The 18,267-nt window shown below is 36.9% G+C and overlaps 1 protein-coding gene across 1 annotated transcript in view; it reads left to right on the top strand.

Annotated features, from left to right (window-relative positions):
* ITPR2 (inositol 1,4,5-trisphosphate receptor type 2) overlaps nucleotides 1-18,267 on the top strand; it is a 493,060-nt gene that overhangs the window by 188,074 nt on the left and 286,719 nt on the right. Inside the window, exons 22-26 of the mRNA XM_010379849.2 lie at nucleotides 1,151-1,344; nucleotides 5,050-5,179; nucleotides 8,260-8,317; nucleotides 10,196-10,361; nucleotides 11,304-11,477. Coding sequence (XP_010378151.1) covers nucleotides 1,151-1,344; nucleotides 5,050-5,179; nucleotides 8,260-8,317; nucleotides 10,196-10,361; nucleotides 11,304-11,477 — 722 coding nt within the window. The remainder of the gene's footprint in view (nucleotides 1-1,150; nucleotides 1,345-5,049; nucleotides 5,180-8,259; nucleotides 8,318-10,195; nucleotides 10,362-11,303; nucleotides 11,478-18,267) is intronic.

Raw genomic sequence — 18,267 nt, 5'->3', positions numbered from 1 at the left:
TTTCGATCCTGTAGGTATTACCATGGTTTACATTCTTCTCTTAGAGCTGCCAGTTTTTTTTTTTTTTTAATAAAAATCTCATCCCATCTTATTTCCATTTCCCCTTCTCTTGGTTTACGCCCTGAGACACTGAGGGAAAGGAAAATTCTTAGCCAGATTCTTAGGCCTTAGCTTAAGGCAGAGCTCCATGAACACCCACGAAGCAAAGACCACTGTTCGGAAAGGAATGGAGACAGCCATTCTTTTGCGTCATTATTGCTTCCTGTAGGAACTTAGAAGTGAGAAGCAGCAGTCAGGCTGGAGAACATAAATTGTCATAGTGTCAAGGAGGATCCTTGGATACAGCTATTTGTGGTCAGTGTAAGGAACGTGTGCATGATACGAATGATGACATTTTATCAGCAAATAAATAAAGGAGAAGCCAAATTCAGGAAGAGATGGAAAGAGCATGATTCCTCATTGAAAATGATCATGTTTGTCACTAGCTTGTTTCCATAATCACCTCAAACATTATTGCTTTCTGTGGATTTTGAGTAATGGTTTTCTATTCAAATTGGATGAAGGAATGGGAAGTGTGTTGGCTAATGCATATGTCTTCCCCAGATGAGACTGTTTTTTCTTAAAGGTAACAATCCTCCTCACAAGCTCTTTTTATAAGTGTTATGAAAGGAAAGCTAAAAAATCATTGGTTTGAGGATTGGATTATGATGCTAGAATTCAACATCTAAGTGTTTTTATGCAATCTTTGTATCCCCACTTGCAACTAACTTTATCTTGGCAATTAGTAATCTTCTTTTGCATTATTTTAAAAGCAAGGGCCTATTGGTATGACAGTTAGTAGGACATACTGTATTACAGAAGAACCTGATTTGGATGCTAGAGCAACCAGCTCACCTTTGGTACATGATTTGAAAGCATTTTCTGAGAAAGGAAAACTTCCACTTTGAAAAGTTGTCATTTTGAAACATGTCTGCAGTATCTTAATTTTATCTGTAAAGAAAGAGCCCAAACGATGCTGATGCTATTCTGTCTTGTCCTGAATCCTTTTCCTGGCTGCTTTTCAGTGTGTTTGTGACCAACTGAATTTTGTAGTTACATGTTCTCCAGGGGTTGTGTGTGTTGACTTACTTACGGCATTTTCTCATGTCAGGAAACAATGTGATGAGAACCATTCATGGGGTGGGAGAGATGATGACCCAGATGGTACTCAGTAGAGGTTCCATCTTCCCCATGAGCGTGCCAGATGTGCCACCCAGCATCCACCCGAGCAAGCAAGGCAGCCCCGCCGAGCATGAGGATGTGACTGTGATGGACACCAAGCTGAAGATCATTGAGATTTTGCAGGTGTGTTGCCTAACAGAAGCTAGGTGACAAAGATGTGATTTTGCTTATTGGTTTAACTTCTTACCCTTTTTGTTCCAAATCACTGTGTAAATATTCTGAAATGCAATCGATATAATTTTATTTTTTTACAGTGAATGACAAACCTGGTAAGAAATATCACAGACACTATTTAACATATGATTCACATTTGTCCCTTCCCATTAAATATACTAATGATAATATCTAACAATTGTGGGGTGCTTTGAAGTTGATAAACTGCTTTCATGTGTATTAAAAAAAAATTAGTATTGACCCTGATTGAACTTTACCTTCATTTGAGAAGGATTTCAGAGCAAGCAAAGTTATTGGTTCATTTCCAGCTCTTTTCCTATTTGTAATTGAATTGAACATATGATTCTGTATATCCAGATTTATTGTTTTAGCAAGAAACACAAATACAATTTTATTTCTTATTAACAAAAATTGTTAATCATTGGTTTTGGTATTTTATATGTGACAATCTCTCTCTGTTTTTGTTTCTGAAGGACAAGGAATAACTAGAAAAAATTAACCTAGTGTAATGCCTAATTTTAAGAATTTAAAGGAGGTAAATTATTATTCCATGCCCATTGGTTTAGTGAATAGACTTCCCATTACTATAGCTATGAATTCTTAGCAGTTTTTAAGTTTGAAAATTACTTTTATGATACCTTAATTATAGCATTTATTCCAGATTTGGAGAATGGAGTTTGATGTTTCCAAGTACCTATTGGGAATCTGGGTACAGTTTACTGTGTCTTTCATCATAATTTAATATAGACTGAGCTACCAGAAGTGGGTTAGTAGTCCTGGAAGGGTCTGTACGTTGTCCATTTAAAGTAATTAGATTTATAATCATAAAAGGTTTCACAGTTCCTCTAGGAATTCCAAAGGCTGAATCCTGACAAATATTGACAGGCCTCCCAATGCTGTGTTCATGACCCTGAAAAATCGTTTAAAGTTTTCCTGTTCTTAAACTGAGAAAGGTAGCGATCACCTGACCCATGGACCTACTGAGCCCCAGCTTACCGTCACCCGACTCATGGGACAAACTCTAAAATATGTGACCTCATTTTAGCCCACATTTACAGAAAAGAAGCATTAGAAAAACAATCTCCAGCAGCTAAAAAATGATGAGATGGAGCTTCTACGGCTCGGCAGTCTGGGGCTGATTCATTTCTGCAGCGTCTCCTTGATCCGCTGTTCACACTGATTTTCTGTCCCTGTGTCTGGGCTGGCTTCACCATGCCAGTATGCCTGAATAGTGTTTCTGAATGTTTCTTTCTTGGAATGGCTCTTCGAGAATTTCTATGTAGCCCCACTCCTTGGTGCTACAAGGACTTCAAGGTCCTGTGCCTTGTGCCACCTCCTCTCTTCCCCTGGGTCTTCTTCTTCTTCTTTTTTTTTTTTTGTCCCCCATCACTTTGTAGATCTCTCTCTGTCCCTCTCTTTTCATTTCTCTCTCATTCTCTCTCTTTCTCTTCCTGGCCCTCTCTTAACTCTCTTTCTCTGCCTTTGTTTTTATCCTTCACTTTCCTCCTTTCTTTCTACTTTCCACTTGTTTTTCCTGATTAGGCATATTAGAGAATGAAAGTTTTAATTTTGATTATGTTTATGGAATACAATGCTGCATGTAAACATCATCAACTGAAAGTTGGTGTTTCATTTGTTTTTGATTTATCATTTACTTTTTAAAATAGGATTTTAAACACCCTTCCCTGTGAAGCACCTGCAGTCCAGCTCTGCCCCCTGCCTCCTGCTCATGGCTACCAAATCCCATGCCCTTTCTCAGTCCTCTTTTCCCATGGGTTATCTCCTACTCTGCAAATCCCTTTGCTACCAAGAATCAGTTCAACCAATATGTGTTGCAGCCCTCACCACATGTTACTAGGAGTCTCTGGTGTTTGCTTTCCCCTCTAGACCGTAAGTTCTTCAAAGGCACGATTGAGATCCTTGGCACCTTTTCATGTCCTTGGTGCCTTCCTCAATACCTTGTTTAACACATGTCTGGTGAATTAACCAGCTGAGTACAGCTGACATGGAGGAAGTTTCCGTAAAAAGCATAAAAGTCTAGCCAAGGTGGGGTGGTGGGGGGAGAGAGAGAGAGAGGGAGAGAGAGAGAGAGAGAGAGCGCAACTGAGACAGACAGAGGACAGAGAAAGGGAGGGAGGGAGGAAAGGAGGGAGATTGATTCAGGTTATGACTGGGGAACCAGTGAAAGCTGCATTAAAAAAGAATTTAAACTGGACCTTGGAGAAATTTTTTTTTTTTTTGAGACAGGATCTTCCTGTGTCACCCAGGCAGGAATGCAGTGGCACAGTCTTGGCTCACCGTAGCCTTGACCTCATGGGTTCAAATGTTCTTCCACCTCAGCATCCATGGTAGCTGGGATTACAGGTGTGCACCACCATGCCTGGTTAATTTGTTGTATTTTTGTAGAGATGGGGCTTCGCCACGTTGCCCAGGCTGGTCTTGAACTCCTGGGGTCAAGCGATCCCCCATCTTAGCCTCCCAAAGAGCTGGGATTACAGGCATGAGCCACTGCACCCTGACAGAGGATATCTTAAAATGTAATTATTATGAAGTGGAGGAGAATATTCAAAGTAAAGTGGACACTGTGAACACCTGTGTGGAGCCAAGAGTGGAAGTGCAGGCACTCCAGTGCTGTTAGAATGGGAGAGAGGATGAGAGAAGGGGTGTAGGAGGAGAGAGGGATGGGACACAGGTGGTATAGATAGAGATAAAGTTAAATGATACCTTGAAATTCCAATCTTCCTAAAACTTGGGTGACCACAAAAATGTGACACTTTTGAGAATGTAGGGGCACCATTAATAATTATGCTGAAACAAAAGGTTAAATAGGGCCTATCTCAGGCAGACAGGGACAGATGGTACCTATGTAAAAACCCCTCCTTTGATCTGCAGCACATCCCAGCTTTCTCTTCTTTGATTTCTGTTGTATTTAGACCACATGATTTAGCTCTCAATAGTTTCCTAATTATGCTAACAGTGCTATATTTTTTTCCCCAACTCGACTATTGGTTTTTTGAGGGCAGTAGGCTTCACCTGTTTGCATTCCCTGTGGTACCTAGCACAATCTGGAGCCTTGCTAGATACTTAGTTTCTGTCCATGCATCCATGAATGAGAACAATGACAGCAACCCAAACCCAAGAAAATGCAAATACCAGTGAGGAAAATGCATGGTGTATAGATGCTGGTACTTCAACTATCCTTTTAGAACCTGGCTTTAGGACTGATCATAGTATAGTCACAGTCATACTATTGTAGCTGAATTCTTGCCCTACTATGTAAGAATGAGGGTCACACCTCCAACAGTCTCCTCCCAGAGACAATGGCACTCTGCAAAGTGTTCAGTGAAATGACATCATCATTACCTCTTCATCCAGACCCCCACGGTGCCTCTAGCTGGAATATTCAGAGAGCAATCATAGGGAGTCAAATGTTCTTTCCAAAAATGGCTTTGGGATTTTACTGACATTAGCTAGTGGAAATGAGTTCCCTTACTTAGTCTGAAGGCTGACAAGCATGTGGCAACTGGTGTTAAAATCTTCTAACTAGTTCCTTCGAAAGGTTGATACTTCCACTGGTATTGATGTGTCGTGAATTGCATTTTTAAATACTACGCTAATGAAAGAAATTTATGTTGTTCTTAATCTTTCTTATAGTTTATCCTGAGTGTCAGACTAGATTATAGGATCTCATATATGCTGTCGATATATAAGAAGGAGTTTGGAGAGGACAATGACAATGCGGAGACATCTGCCAATGGATCTCCAGATACTTTACTACCGTCAGGTATCTCTTTATGACAATAATTACTCTTTGTATTTTGTTCTTCTGAGAACTTGAAAGTACCTATCGTATTTTAAAACGTGATTATATTTTTTGTGCTTTTATTTATTTTTTTATTATAATTCAAGTTCTGGGATGCACGTGCAGAACGTGCAGGTTCATTACATAGGTATAGACGTGTCATGTTGGTTTGCTGCATCCATCAACCCGTCATGTACATTTGGTATTTCTCCTAATGCTATCCCTCCCCTTGCCCCCCACCCCCTGACAGGCCCTGGTGTGTGATGTTCCCCTCCTTGTGTCCATGTGTTCTCATTGTTCAACTCCCACTTACGAACGAGAACATGTAGTGTTTGGTTTTCTGTTCCTCTGTTAGTTTGCTGAGAATGATGGTTTCCAGCTTTATCATATTTTTACGAGACAAAAATGTAGATATAATCTCCACTAATGACATCAAAGAACTGAGACAGATTATGAAATAACTCTCTTAGAATGGTGTGGAGGGTGTTTGCTGTTGTTTGTCGCTAACTCCTATGAACACCTTTTCCTTTGTAATCTTCAGGACTCTATAAGATAGATGCACTGTTCATTGTGTCATTTTACAGAGGAGAAAACCAAGGTCAGAAAGGTTAAGTTACTTGCCAGAGGTCCTGAAGGTAGTGGCACAAGGATTCTCTCTGAGGTCTCTCCAGCTCCAGAGTCCAAATCTTTCCAGCATCATGATGTTTTGGTGAAAATCCAAGAGAAGTTTTTCTGCCTGGATCAAAGAGCAGTGTGAAATGTAGTTATCAGAAGGATAGGGGTTTTGAAGTGAAGCCGTTGCCTGATTCAAGAATAAAGACATGGCATTCCCCAAAGATCTGAATGTGGTTGTTGGTATCATTTTGTGTGTGTGGATTTTTTTTTAAAATTTACTTTGTATGGTTATAAACTGGAACTATATTTCAATTTTCATATTTAAAAAGTGTAAAAATGCAGCTAATTTATCTCTGAGCATTGGAGCATAACAACAAAAGAGCACAAATATGATTGTAAAAATTTTGTGACTATTGAAAGGACTTCAGAAAACCTAAGAAATATTAAATAACCATTTTTTTTGGACAGATCAGGCCAAGTCATTGTAGGCTGAAAAGTATGTCTTATTGAAGATTTAGCCAGCTAATGGAATTCTTTTCCTGAGAATAGAGTTTGTACACAGATGTGAAACTCCCAACACTTTGGGAGGCTGAGGGGGGTGGATTGGTTGAGCCCAGGAGTTTGAGACCAGACTGGGCAACATGGCGAAACCCCATCTCTACAAAAAAATACAAAAAAATTAGCTAGTACTGGAGGCACATGTCTTTGGTCTCAGCTACTCAGGAGGCTGAGGCAGGAGGATTGCTTGAGCCTGGAAGGTCAAGGCTGCCGTGAGTTGAAGTTGTGCCACTGTACCCCAGCCTGGGCAACAGAGCGAGACCCTGTTTCAATAACAAACAAACAAACAAACAAATGAAAAACCCCATGTTATCTTAGGAAGGATATCTTCAAAATGTTAGTGGTGTGGGACAGTAAGGAATCATGATTGGTTCACATAGAAAAAAAAAAAATGCCCTTTCCCACAAGAAAAAGGGATAGAATTTTAGTAATAAGTAAGCTTAGGTAAAAAGATGATGGTGTTTGGAAATAACCATACAATAACAAAGCTCATTGTATGTATATTTTGATTCTTTAAAGAATTATCCTCCCATGTTATCACTCATTTAAATTATATGTAAGTATGTGCATATATGTGTATATATGATCTATATATACACACACACTTCTCTAGATAAGAGGCACTTTTGTAACTGATGCTTTCTGATCTTTTAAACGTATTTTTGATTACAGCAATACATTAGTTTAAAACATAGTTTACATTAAAAAATTACATTGATGTCTTAGTGGAACTATATTGTGATTTTTTTCAAACTGTTAATTGACTTAAATTTTTTTAATCTTTAATTTTTGTGGGTACATAGTTGATGTATATATTTGTGGGGTATATGGAGTATTTTGATACAGGTATACAATGTGTAATCATATCAGGATAAATGAGGTATCCATCACCTCAAGCATTTATCTTTTGTGTTACAAATAATCTAATTATAGTCTTTTAGTTATTAAAAATGTACAACAAATTATTATTGACTATAGTCACTCTGTATACTAGATCTTATTCATTCTATCATACTATATTTTTATAACCGTTAACCATCCCCACTCTGCCCACCCCAGTACCTTTCCAGCCTCTGGTAACTATTGTTCTACTCTCTATCTCCATGAGTTCAGTTGTTTTAATTTTTAGCTCCCACAAATGAGTGAGAACATGAGAAGTTTGTCTTTTTGTGCCTGGCTAATTTCATTTAACAAAATGACCTCTAGTTCCATCCATGTTGTTGCAGATGACAGGATCTCATTCTTTTTTTTTTTTTTTAATGGCTGAATAGCACTTCATTGTGTCTGTCTACCACACTTCTTTATCCATTTGTCTGTTGATGGACACTTAGGTTGATTCCAAATCTTAGCTATTGTAAATAGCGCCTCAGTAAACATGGGAATGCAGATATCTCTTTGATATACAAATTTCCTTTCTTTTGCATATACACCTAGCAGTGGAATTACTGGATCAATTTTTAGTTTTTTTTGAGAAACCGCCAAACTGTTCTCGATAGCAGTTGTACTTATTTACCTTCCCACCAACAGTGTACGAGGGTTCCCTTGTCTCCAAATTCTCACCAGCATTTATTATTGCCTGTTTTTTGGATAAAAGCCATTTTAACTGGGGTGAGATGATATCTCATTGTAGTTTTGATTTGTATTTCTCTGATGATCAGTGATGTTGAGCACCTTTTCATAAACCTGTTTGCCATTTGTGTGTTTTCTTTTGAGAAATGTCTATTCAGATCTTTTGCCCGTTTTAAAATCAGATTATTAGTGTTAATTGACTTTTGGGAGAATAAAGAAATTAAGACAAAAATATTTTCACATCAATTGGTATTAATATGACTATTATGACTCCTAATTAAAATAGGATAAAGAAGAGATTTTACCATTTATTTTTGCAGCTATTGTTCCTGATATAGATGAAATTGCAGCTCAGGCAGAAACTATGTTTGCGGGAAGGTATAGTAGCATTTATATATCTTTATCTTACTTGTGAATAAGATTTTACTTAGAATTCTGTTGATACTTTGATATCGCTCACTGTATATCTATTTATTTTTAGACCCTCTATTGTTGCTAACATAATTTCTACCAGAAATGAAGCTGCTAATTTACTCTAGAGGAGAAAGCATAGCTTTTCTTTAGGTCAGGTAAAAAATAAAAAAAGGACAAGAGAGATGAGATCAGTGTATTGAACTTTCCTCTGAATTCTTTGCTTTTCTTTCCTCAAATAATGACAGCCCAAGAATGCCCTTTAACTCCCCTGGTATAAATATCACCGCATCTTGTAAAACATTGCTTCCCTGAATCTTAGATATTTGAGGCAAGAAAGTAACTTCTTTAATGTTATTATCATTAACTTTATATGTGAGAAATAAAGCTATTTTCTGCCAGTTGGAAATACCCGTAATTAAATAAAACAAGATACCTTTGACATGACTAGCCTCCTTTGCCATCAGGAATCCTGCCATTTATTGTTTTAATATTGTTTCTTTCTTCTTCAGAAATGAAATTAATAGTGATCAAAAAGAAAAATTAAAACATTTAAGCTACAAATTATTAAGCTTCTGGTGCTCATTTTTATTACAGACCTGACATGAGAACCTAAAAACAATCTGTACAGTAGTCTCTCCTTATCTGCTAGGGATACATTCCAAGACCCCCAGTGGATGCCTGAAACCACAGCTAGTACCAAACCCTGTATACACTGTGTTTTTGCCTATATATACAGACTTACGATAAAATTTAATATATAAATTAGGCATACTAAGAGATTAACAACATAACTAATAATAAAATAATTATAACAATACGCCAGCATCACCACTCTTGCACTTTGGGACCATTATTAAGTAAAATAAGGGTTACTTGAACAAGCTCTGTGACCCTGAGACAGTCACCTGATGACTGAGACAGCTACTAAGGACTAATGAGGGGGGAACACGTACAGCGTGGAGATGCTGGCGAAGGGGTGATTCATGTCCCAAACAGGACAGGCAGGATGGCACAAAATTTAGAACTCGTGAATTATTTATTTCTGAAGTTTTTCATTTCATATTTTAGGACCGTGGTTGACCATGGGCAACTGAAACCACCGAAAGTACCCACAGATAGAGTTGGGGAGGGTAGTGGGGGCGACTACACTAAGCATCTTGTTGCAGTTTGTGTTGTTGTCATTGGAAAGACAAACAGGAATTAAGAATTAGGAGCACCAAAAAAGGATTTTTATCTCTAGTGAACATTTAGTTTAGTTTTGTTGTTGTGTTTTCCTGTTGAAGAATTTCATTATTCCCTAGGAGAATGAACCAGTATATGATTTCACCTTGAAATAGACGGACCTTTTGTTTCAGTGGAACCTCACCCAGAGTCCTCCTACGCCACACCCGTGGCTGCTCTGGTGATGGTTCATGCACATGCGTGCTGGCCTTCCCCATTCCTCCCCACCTGTCATGTAGGGGGTCTGTAGGGCCCCTGGGGAAATCAGTCACTGGTGTACATCCAGCCTAGCACAGCTCCTCCCATAAATGCTTTTGGATTGACGCAGATGCCCATTTTTTGTCTATGCTGAGGTGACCAACTCATCGCAGTTTGCCTAGGAACCCGTGAGTCTTGGATAAACCAGGAGGTTCGATCACCCCTGCTTTCATGGACAGACACAAGCTTTTCTTTGTGATTGTTTCCTCATCAGTTACATGAGGAAAACAAAATCTTTTCCTGTTCACTTCCTAATTTGGAAAAACAAATGATATACTTCTGAGAATATGTATACAATTCTAATACTGAAGTGTAGATGTTATATAAATATGAGTCACTTTAGAAATATTTTTGGTTCTATAGAAAGGAAAAAAACCCAGTTCAACTTGATGATGAAGGAGGCAGGACATTTTTACGGGTCCTCATTCATCTGATCATGCACGACTACCCGCCTTTGCTGTCTGGAGCCCTGCAGCTATTGTTTAAGCACTTCAGCCAGAGGGCAGAGGTTTTACAGGCATTTAAGCAGGTAAGGTTGAAGGGCCCTCAATGCATTCAAGGTAAAAGCTCTGAAAGTGTTAACATCCAACCTGACTTCATGGCTGCAGAAGTAATGACACTGTGTGGCTTTTCCTGGAGACACTTTCTATTTTTAAACAGAGACATGGCCTTGTCTATGCCAGGACGTGATCTATTTAGAAGGCATTCCCCACAAGTGATTTTTTAGTTAATGTCTTTAAAACAAATGAAAGGCACCAAGATTTGGGAAGGCACTGGGAGATAATAACATGTTAGGAATTTTGTTACCACTGCTATTATTTTATCTTTAAATTTTACTGATGAATTTGGGTAGGAGCACCAGTAGCCCTGAAATAATTATTTTGTGATTGAAAACTGCATAAATCCAAAAGAAAGGAACTGGTATGGATCTAAGCTTTTTCTCTGTGGTCTTTGAAGAAGACATGAATCTTGAGATTATTAATTAGTAATACTTAAGTGCTTACATATGTTTCACTATTTATTTAACATAATAGGGTATTGATCATTTAGGCAGTTTTACAGGAATATGTTAAAAGAATATGAAATAAAAGAGTAGTTCTATATTAAATACATAAATGTATATGTCCTATAATACATGTAAATTATAAGAAAATAAAAACTTGTATGATGAGGTTTAGATTGTGTCTATTGATATTTTCCCCCACTTATTTTTGTTTCTGCCTCTTTTCAAACAGAGTCTCAGAAAAATTAACTTCAGCAGTGAAAATAAAGTTAGGGTATCTTTTAATATTAAATCACTTTGAAAAGTTTTGCTAGGGCTCACTTAAAAAATTCTAATATGTGAAAATACTGGTTAAAAGTTCACACTTACTTCCAGGTAGGTTTTCATAGTCAATATACATCTAAAATATTCATAAATGTTCTAGAAATAGTGAACTTCAACTAAGAGATTGAAATTATTCTGTTTTAGGTGCAATTACTGGTGTCTAATCAAGATGTAGATAACTACAAGCAAATCAAGGCAGATCTAGACCAGCTTCGACTGACAGTGGAGAAGTCTGAGCTATGGGTTGAGAAGAGCAGCAACTATGAGAACGGAGAAATAGGGGAAAGTCAAGTGAAAGGCGGTGAAGAGCCAATTGAGGTTCGTTTCAAGATCTATTTTGAAATACTCTAAATAATATCTTTTAAGTCAGATATGTGACCACATGCTCTACAATCAAAATTGTTCATAAAGAAAAATTCTGTTTTGAGCAATAGAGCACAAAATTTTCATTTGCCAGGTTGTCAGTTAACTCCATAAACTGGCACTTTGCTTAGCTCTTGTCAATTTCTACCACTTCTTACCTCATCTATCTAGTGTTTCACTCTGTCATTTCCACTGTAAATTCTATAATCCAGCAATCAGGAAAACAGGAAGGAGCGGAAGGAGAAAAAAGGAGTGGACTCTGAGACCTGTGGGGAGAGGTGAATTTTTGTGAACCCTTTCGCTGTGGCCATTTTTTTGCCAACCAGTAATTAATTTCTATCATTATGCATATCCTTATATAATATATAAAAATATCTAAATAGAAGACCAATGCTTTACTGCCTGTATGAAAATACCAAAAATCTAAAGGGTGACTGTCATCTTCTGTTGTATTGGCTTTTTTAGTGTGTTAATTAGTTCCTGTTTTCACATTTCACTAAGTACATAAGATCGCTTAAAAAATGTTAAATACTGCTTTAGTAGTCATGCTTAGATAAAGCAGACTAGTACCAATATCATAATTGTTAATACAAAAAGTTTTGTAAATGCCTGTCTGGTGGGTTTTTTTTTAATTTTTTATTTATTTATTTATTTATTTATTTATTTATTTATTTATTTATTTATTTTTTTTGAGGCGGAGTCTCGCTCTTTCGCCCGGACTGGAGTGCAGTGCCGGGATCTCAGCTCACTGCAAGCTCCGCCTCCCGGGTTTACGCCATTCTCCTGCCTCAGCCTCCCGAGTAGCTGGGACTACAGGCGCCCGCCACGTCGCCCGGCTAGTTTTTGTATTTTTAGTAGAGACGGGGTTTCACGGTGTTAGCCAGGATGGTCTCGATCTCCTGACCTCGTGATTCGCCCGTCTCGGCCTCCCAAAGTGCTGGGATTACAGGCTTGAGCCACCGCGCCTGGCCCGGTGTTTTATATAGTTGTTTTTTAATCTGCAGGCATATAAACCCTTTTGATGGGTTTACCTGCCTTAGCTTTTGTGTTTGTTGGAGTACCCAAAATATTGTGAAGTGAAAAGTGAAAACAGAGCGAGAGATAACTAGAATAATCAAAATGCTTCTGAAATGCTTTGGAAGTTTGTGACAAGATACTGGAACGTGGGCTTCATTGCACACTCATGTCTACTGGGATTTCCTTTGCAGCCCTCACAGCCACGAGTAGATGCCCTTTATTTCCCTTTTGGCTTTTAAGTTCCACATGAGTTTATCTCATTGGCAGAAGCTGAATTGAATTTAGAACTTCAGCTACAGGGGAATTTGAGAAACCAGCTCTGTGATACAGAGGGACCCTCAGGGGTGGGAATGCTTGCTGAATGCCAGGTAATAATATGCATCATAGAAAGGACAATGCGTAGGTTATTAGCATGGGTTTTGAAATCAGACACCCCAGAATTTGCCTCTTGGTATATATGTGACTTTGAGCAACTTATTTTCATTCTCTAAGTTTTATTTTTATTGACTTTCAAATGGATATCATCATGGTAGTTTGCTCCCAGAATTGTTGTAAAGATTAAACGAGGAAACCCTATGCACGTGGTAAGTGTGTCAGTTAATATGGCTTCAGTGGGAGAATATGAACAACATGAAAATATATACGATAAGATGACATATTACTTACCAACAAGTCAAGAAGTAAGACTCCAGCTTTAATTCCTTGCCTCAGTGTTGTCATCATGGATCAATTGGCTTAGTTTTGAAGCCAGTCTTTCTCCTGACGGCATCATGGCAGTAGCATTCTAGATATCACATCTGTGCACGACAACATCAAGAAAGAATGCCTATTTCTGGGTCTCCTGTTTAGGGGCAAGGAAACCTTTCTTAGACATCCCTCACCTTATTTCATGTCTCTTTGGCCAGAACAGGGCCAGATGTTAAAACTCTATACTAGTGGAGTACAGGATTAGTTTAGGTTAAGTAAAAGATGTCCCTCAAGCTAGGATACACCACCTTGAGTTACATGGCAGAAGGATAGATGGCTAAACAAAATTGGATTCTTCTAGCAGAGAAGAATAAGAAAGAATGTTGGTTAGCAACCAACAGTGTTTTTCAACATTAGCATTCAGTCAGTGTTTGTTGTAATTATTATTTGTTTTTGTGTGTATCACACTGTGTTGTTTATTATGGTGGATATGGAATTATGAAATTTTAGAGTTACAAGATCCTTGTAGAGATAATCACCTTCAATTCCCTATGTGATATATGTGTTCTCTATCTCTAAATATCTCACCTGAGTGACATTATTTCTTCAAACAAAGCAAATTTCTGTGGCTGGAAATTCAGTACCACCTGAGGTAGCATATTCTGTTGATATTAAGGTACAGCTTAAAGAATCGAGTATTGCCAGGAAGAAGATGATGTGGTCCCTCCCTATATAACAGAGGAAACCACTGTCATGAATTTATTTTAACCATTTCCTTGCTTAGTAGTTTTATCATGTGTCTGTATTTCTAAAACATAAGAAATATATGAGGAATATTTATTTAGCCTATTTTGTACATATTTTCATTGTTTATCCCTGTTGATGTATAACTGCAACTCATTCATTTTCTCTAATATATATTATTACATTTATGCACATGTTTATCCAGTTAGCTGTGGATGGACATTTGGGTTCTTTCTGGTTTGGGTGTTTTAAAAGAAAATTTGCTACTAAAAGCAGTGCTACTGTGAAAGCTGTTGTATGTCACCTGGTGCACATGTTCGGGAGATTTTTCAGGATATCTACATAGGAGTAACATATGCAGTATGTTCCCCTCTACCAGACAATGCCAGTTGTTTTCCCTCCACTAGTGTACGAGTGTTCTCCTACTCCCCATCCTTATCAGGGTGTTTTTCTTACTTTCCCACTTTTGATCATTGAGTACACTTGATATATTATCTCCGTTGTGATTTTCATTTTGCTGAATTAGTTATGAGGTTGAGTTTTTTTATGTTTATTTGCCATTTTACTTCCTCTTGCTGTTTAGATAAAGTTAAATTCTATACAGGCAAATAGTTAATTCCTACCAATTCATGTGTACCTATTAATAAGGTTAAAAATATTGATTCACTTCAAGTCAGGTAATGCTATAAGTTCAAACTTGAACATGATCTTTTATTTATTTTTTTCTTGCTTTATTGTGTTCATAGGATTTTCTAGTACAAGGTAAAATAGAAGTGGTATTGGCATCCATGTCTTATTTCTGATTTTAAAGGGAATGGTTCTAATATTTCACTATTGAGCATACTGTTTACTGTACATTCTTTTATAGATATCCTTTATGGAGGAGCACATTCTCTTCCTAGTTTACTTTTTAAAAACTACAAATGGATATTGACTTTAATTAAATGTAATTTATGTATCTATTAAGATTATATTATTTTTTATTTAATCCGTTCACCTAAATGACATAAATCTTAAATAGAGCTTCTACCATAGTAACTTTACATTCTAGGTTTAAAATACCTTGGTGATTTGTTTTTACATTGCTAGATTCTGTTTGCTAATACTTTGTGTAGAATTTTACATCTGTGTTGCCAGTGACATTAGCCTGTAATTTTTCCTTCCTTCCTTCCTTCCTTCCTTCCTTCCTTCCTTCCTTCCTTCCTTCCTTCCTTCCTTCCTTCCTTCCTGCCTGCCTGCCTGCCTTCCTGCTTTCCTGCCTTCCCTTCCCTCCCTCCCTCCCTCCCTCTCTCCCTCCCTCCCTCCCTTCCTCTCTCCCTCCCTCCCTCTCTCTCTTTTACTGTTCCTATCAAGCGGTAATATTGAGGTTACACTAGTCCCATAAAATGAGCTATAGACTATTCCTTTTTTTGTGTGTAACATTAGAATGATCTGTTCATAAATGTTTGGTAAAACCTGTCTGCAAAACTGTCTGGGCATGATATTTACATTGTGGGAACATTTTGACTACTGATTCAATTTTTGATGATTATAAATTCATTCAAATTTTCTACTTTGAGTTAATTTTTTGTGCATTTTTCTAGCCATATATTGAAATCTTCAAATTTATTGGCATAAATTTGTTCATATTCTTTTGCTATCTTTTAAGTTTCCACTGTATTCATAGCTTTGTACCCCTTTTTCATTCTTTATATGTTTTGCTGTGGCTCTCTTCTTGTCTTTAGCTCTATCCAGCTCAATCTTTCCAGAGTTTTATGTACAGTTTACCCTTGAATAGTGTTTGGGGGATGGTTAGGGGTGCCAACTTCCTGCACAGTTGAAAATTTGTTTATAACTTCTGACTCCATCAAAACTTAAGTACTAATAGCCTACTGTTGACTGGAAGCCTTACTGATAACATAGACAGTCAATTAACATATATTTTCTGTGTTGTGTGAATTATGTAGTGTATTTTTACAATAAAATAAACTAGAGAAAAGAAAATGTTAAGTAAATCATGAGGAAGAGAAAATATATTTGCTCTCTCTTAACTGGAAATGGATCATCATAAAGGTCTTCATTCTCATTATCTTCACACTGAGTAGGTTCAGGAGGAGGAGGAAGATGGAGGGTTAGTCCTGCTGTCTCGAGGGGGACAGAGGTAAAAGAAAATCTGTGTATAAGTGGACCTGCACAGTTCAAATTCATGTTCAAGGTCATCTGAATTTTACTTGTGTTTTAAACATAGTCTGTTTTGGGGTTTGTTGAGATTCTGGATTTGTTTGCTATTTTATTATACTTATCCTACTATACTCTATCACTTTATGTTGACAGACTTTTCGATTTAAAAAAAAATTGGTGGTATAATTTCCTTCAAAGGAGCTGCATTCCCTGAGTTTTGACAAATGATATTTTTTATTTTTCAATATTAGATATTAAAAATTTTTCCATTACGAGTTCTTTCTCTTAGAATTACCTGGAAGTGAGTTTTTAAATTTCTACATGCATAGGCAAATTTTACCTTTTTTGTTAATTGAATTCTTAATTAACTTGTGACAAGATAATTTAGTTATTATGATATCATTTCTCCAAAATTCATTGAGATTTGCTTTCCGATCTATTGTACATCCAGATTTTGTAAGTGTCCAGTGTGACTTGAGAAGAATGTGAATGGGTGTAGGATTCTTAATAGATGACTGGCAAATCAAGCTTATTAATTGTGTTTAAATAATATATTGAATATTATTTTTATTTTCTTGACATATTAATAAGTAAGAGAGATTTGTTGACATTTCCCACTACAATGGTAGGTTTATCAATTTCCCCTTGCATTTCTATTAATTTTTACTCCACGTCGTTTGAGATTATGTCATTAGATGCCTGTACATTTGAAATTATTATATTTTTACTGCAGAACAAAAAGGTTTTATCAACTGTGAATTATTTCCCCTCACTTCTGATTATTTTATTCCATGTCTTCTGGCTTTCATTGCTGCTATTGATAAGTTTGCTCTGTTAAATAGTGGTGCTTTAACTTTGAAACTCCAGTTAAGTGCTTGTTAAAGTTTATTAGTGAATATATTCCTATATAGTACATATCTGTTCATTTCCTTTTTATATTTTCTCTACCTATGACTTTGTATGGCATATGGATAATTTCTTTAGACTGATCTGAGTCTCTCTTCAGGTCTGTCTTCTTTGCAGTTTTCTCTACCAATTTACTTTTAAACTTCAGCCACTATATCTTTTTCATACCTGAAATTTCATTATTTTAAACCTGAAATGTGATTTTTTTCAAATATATTTGGTCATTTTTGATCATGCTTTGTTGTTTTCTATTTTTTGTGATTCCCTATGACTCTTTTAGGGTCTGTATGTAATAACTCTGAGATCCGATGTACTTGAGATTTTCTTGTGATTCTCACTCATGTTGTGTTTCATTATATTTTTGACCATGTTTGATTATGTGCTCATATCTTTTTCAAATTGACTTCATTTTTAGAGCAGTTTTAGGTTTAGAGAAAAATTACACAGAAAGCACAGAGTTCCCATATAGTTCCTCTTTTCCTCTTTCTTTTTCTCTGATTGTTAACATCTAGGATAAGTGTGATACATTCATTATAATTTATAAGCCAATATTGACACAGTATTTTTAAACTAAAATTCATTATTTAGTAAGGTTCATTCTTTGTATTGTTTAGTTATAGGTTTTGACAAATGCATAATGTCATGTATCCACCATTGCAGTGTCCAACAGAATACCTTCATTGCCCTAAAAATTCTCTGTGCTTCACCTATTTGTCTCTCCCTATGGACCCCTGAGTCCCTGGAAACCACTGATTTTTTAAAATAATTTCTGTAGTTTTGCCTTTTCCAGAATTTCATATAATTGGAATTATACAGTATGTAGCTTTTCCAGACTGGTTTCTTTTACTTAGCAGTATGTGTTTAAGTTGTTCCATGTCCTTTTGCAGTTTAATGGCTCATTTTTTGTTATTGCTGAATAATAGTCCCTTGTACTGTTTATCCATTCACCTATTGAAGGACATCTTGGTGGCTTCCAGATTTTGGCAATTATGAATAAAGTTGCTACAAACATTGGGTGCAGGTTTTGAGCGCCTATGTTTTGACATTAGTCCTGGGGTTGACATAGGGTATGTTTTCCTCCTTAGAGTATTTGTGATTGCCTTTGCCTGTTGGCAGGGGGCGCTGCTAGCCTGAGACCACATTACTCCCTTCCTGTATACCTGTTTCAAGGCAGGAGTCTTGGGTTTAGCTCGCCAAACTAGACACTTGCTCAGAATTTACTTAGTCTTTG

Source organism: Rhinopithecus roxellana, chromosome 10 (assembly GCF_007565055.1).
Source record: "Rhinopithecus roxellana isolate Shanxi Qingling chromosome 10, ASM756505v1, whole genome shotgun sequence".
Classification (NCBI taxonomy): Eukaryota; Metazoa; Chordata; class Mammalia; order Primates; family Cercopithecidae; genus Rhinopithecus; species Rhinopithecus roxellana.
The sequence above is the reverse complement of the archived record's forward strand: the minus strand, read 5'-3'. Positions and strand labels throughout refer to the sequence as shown.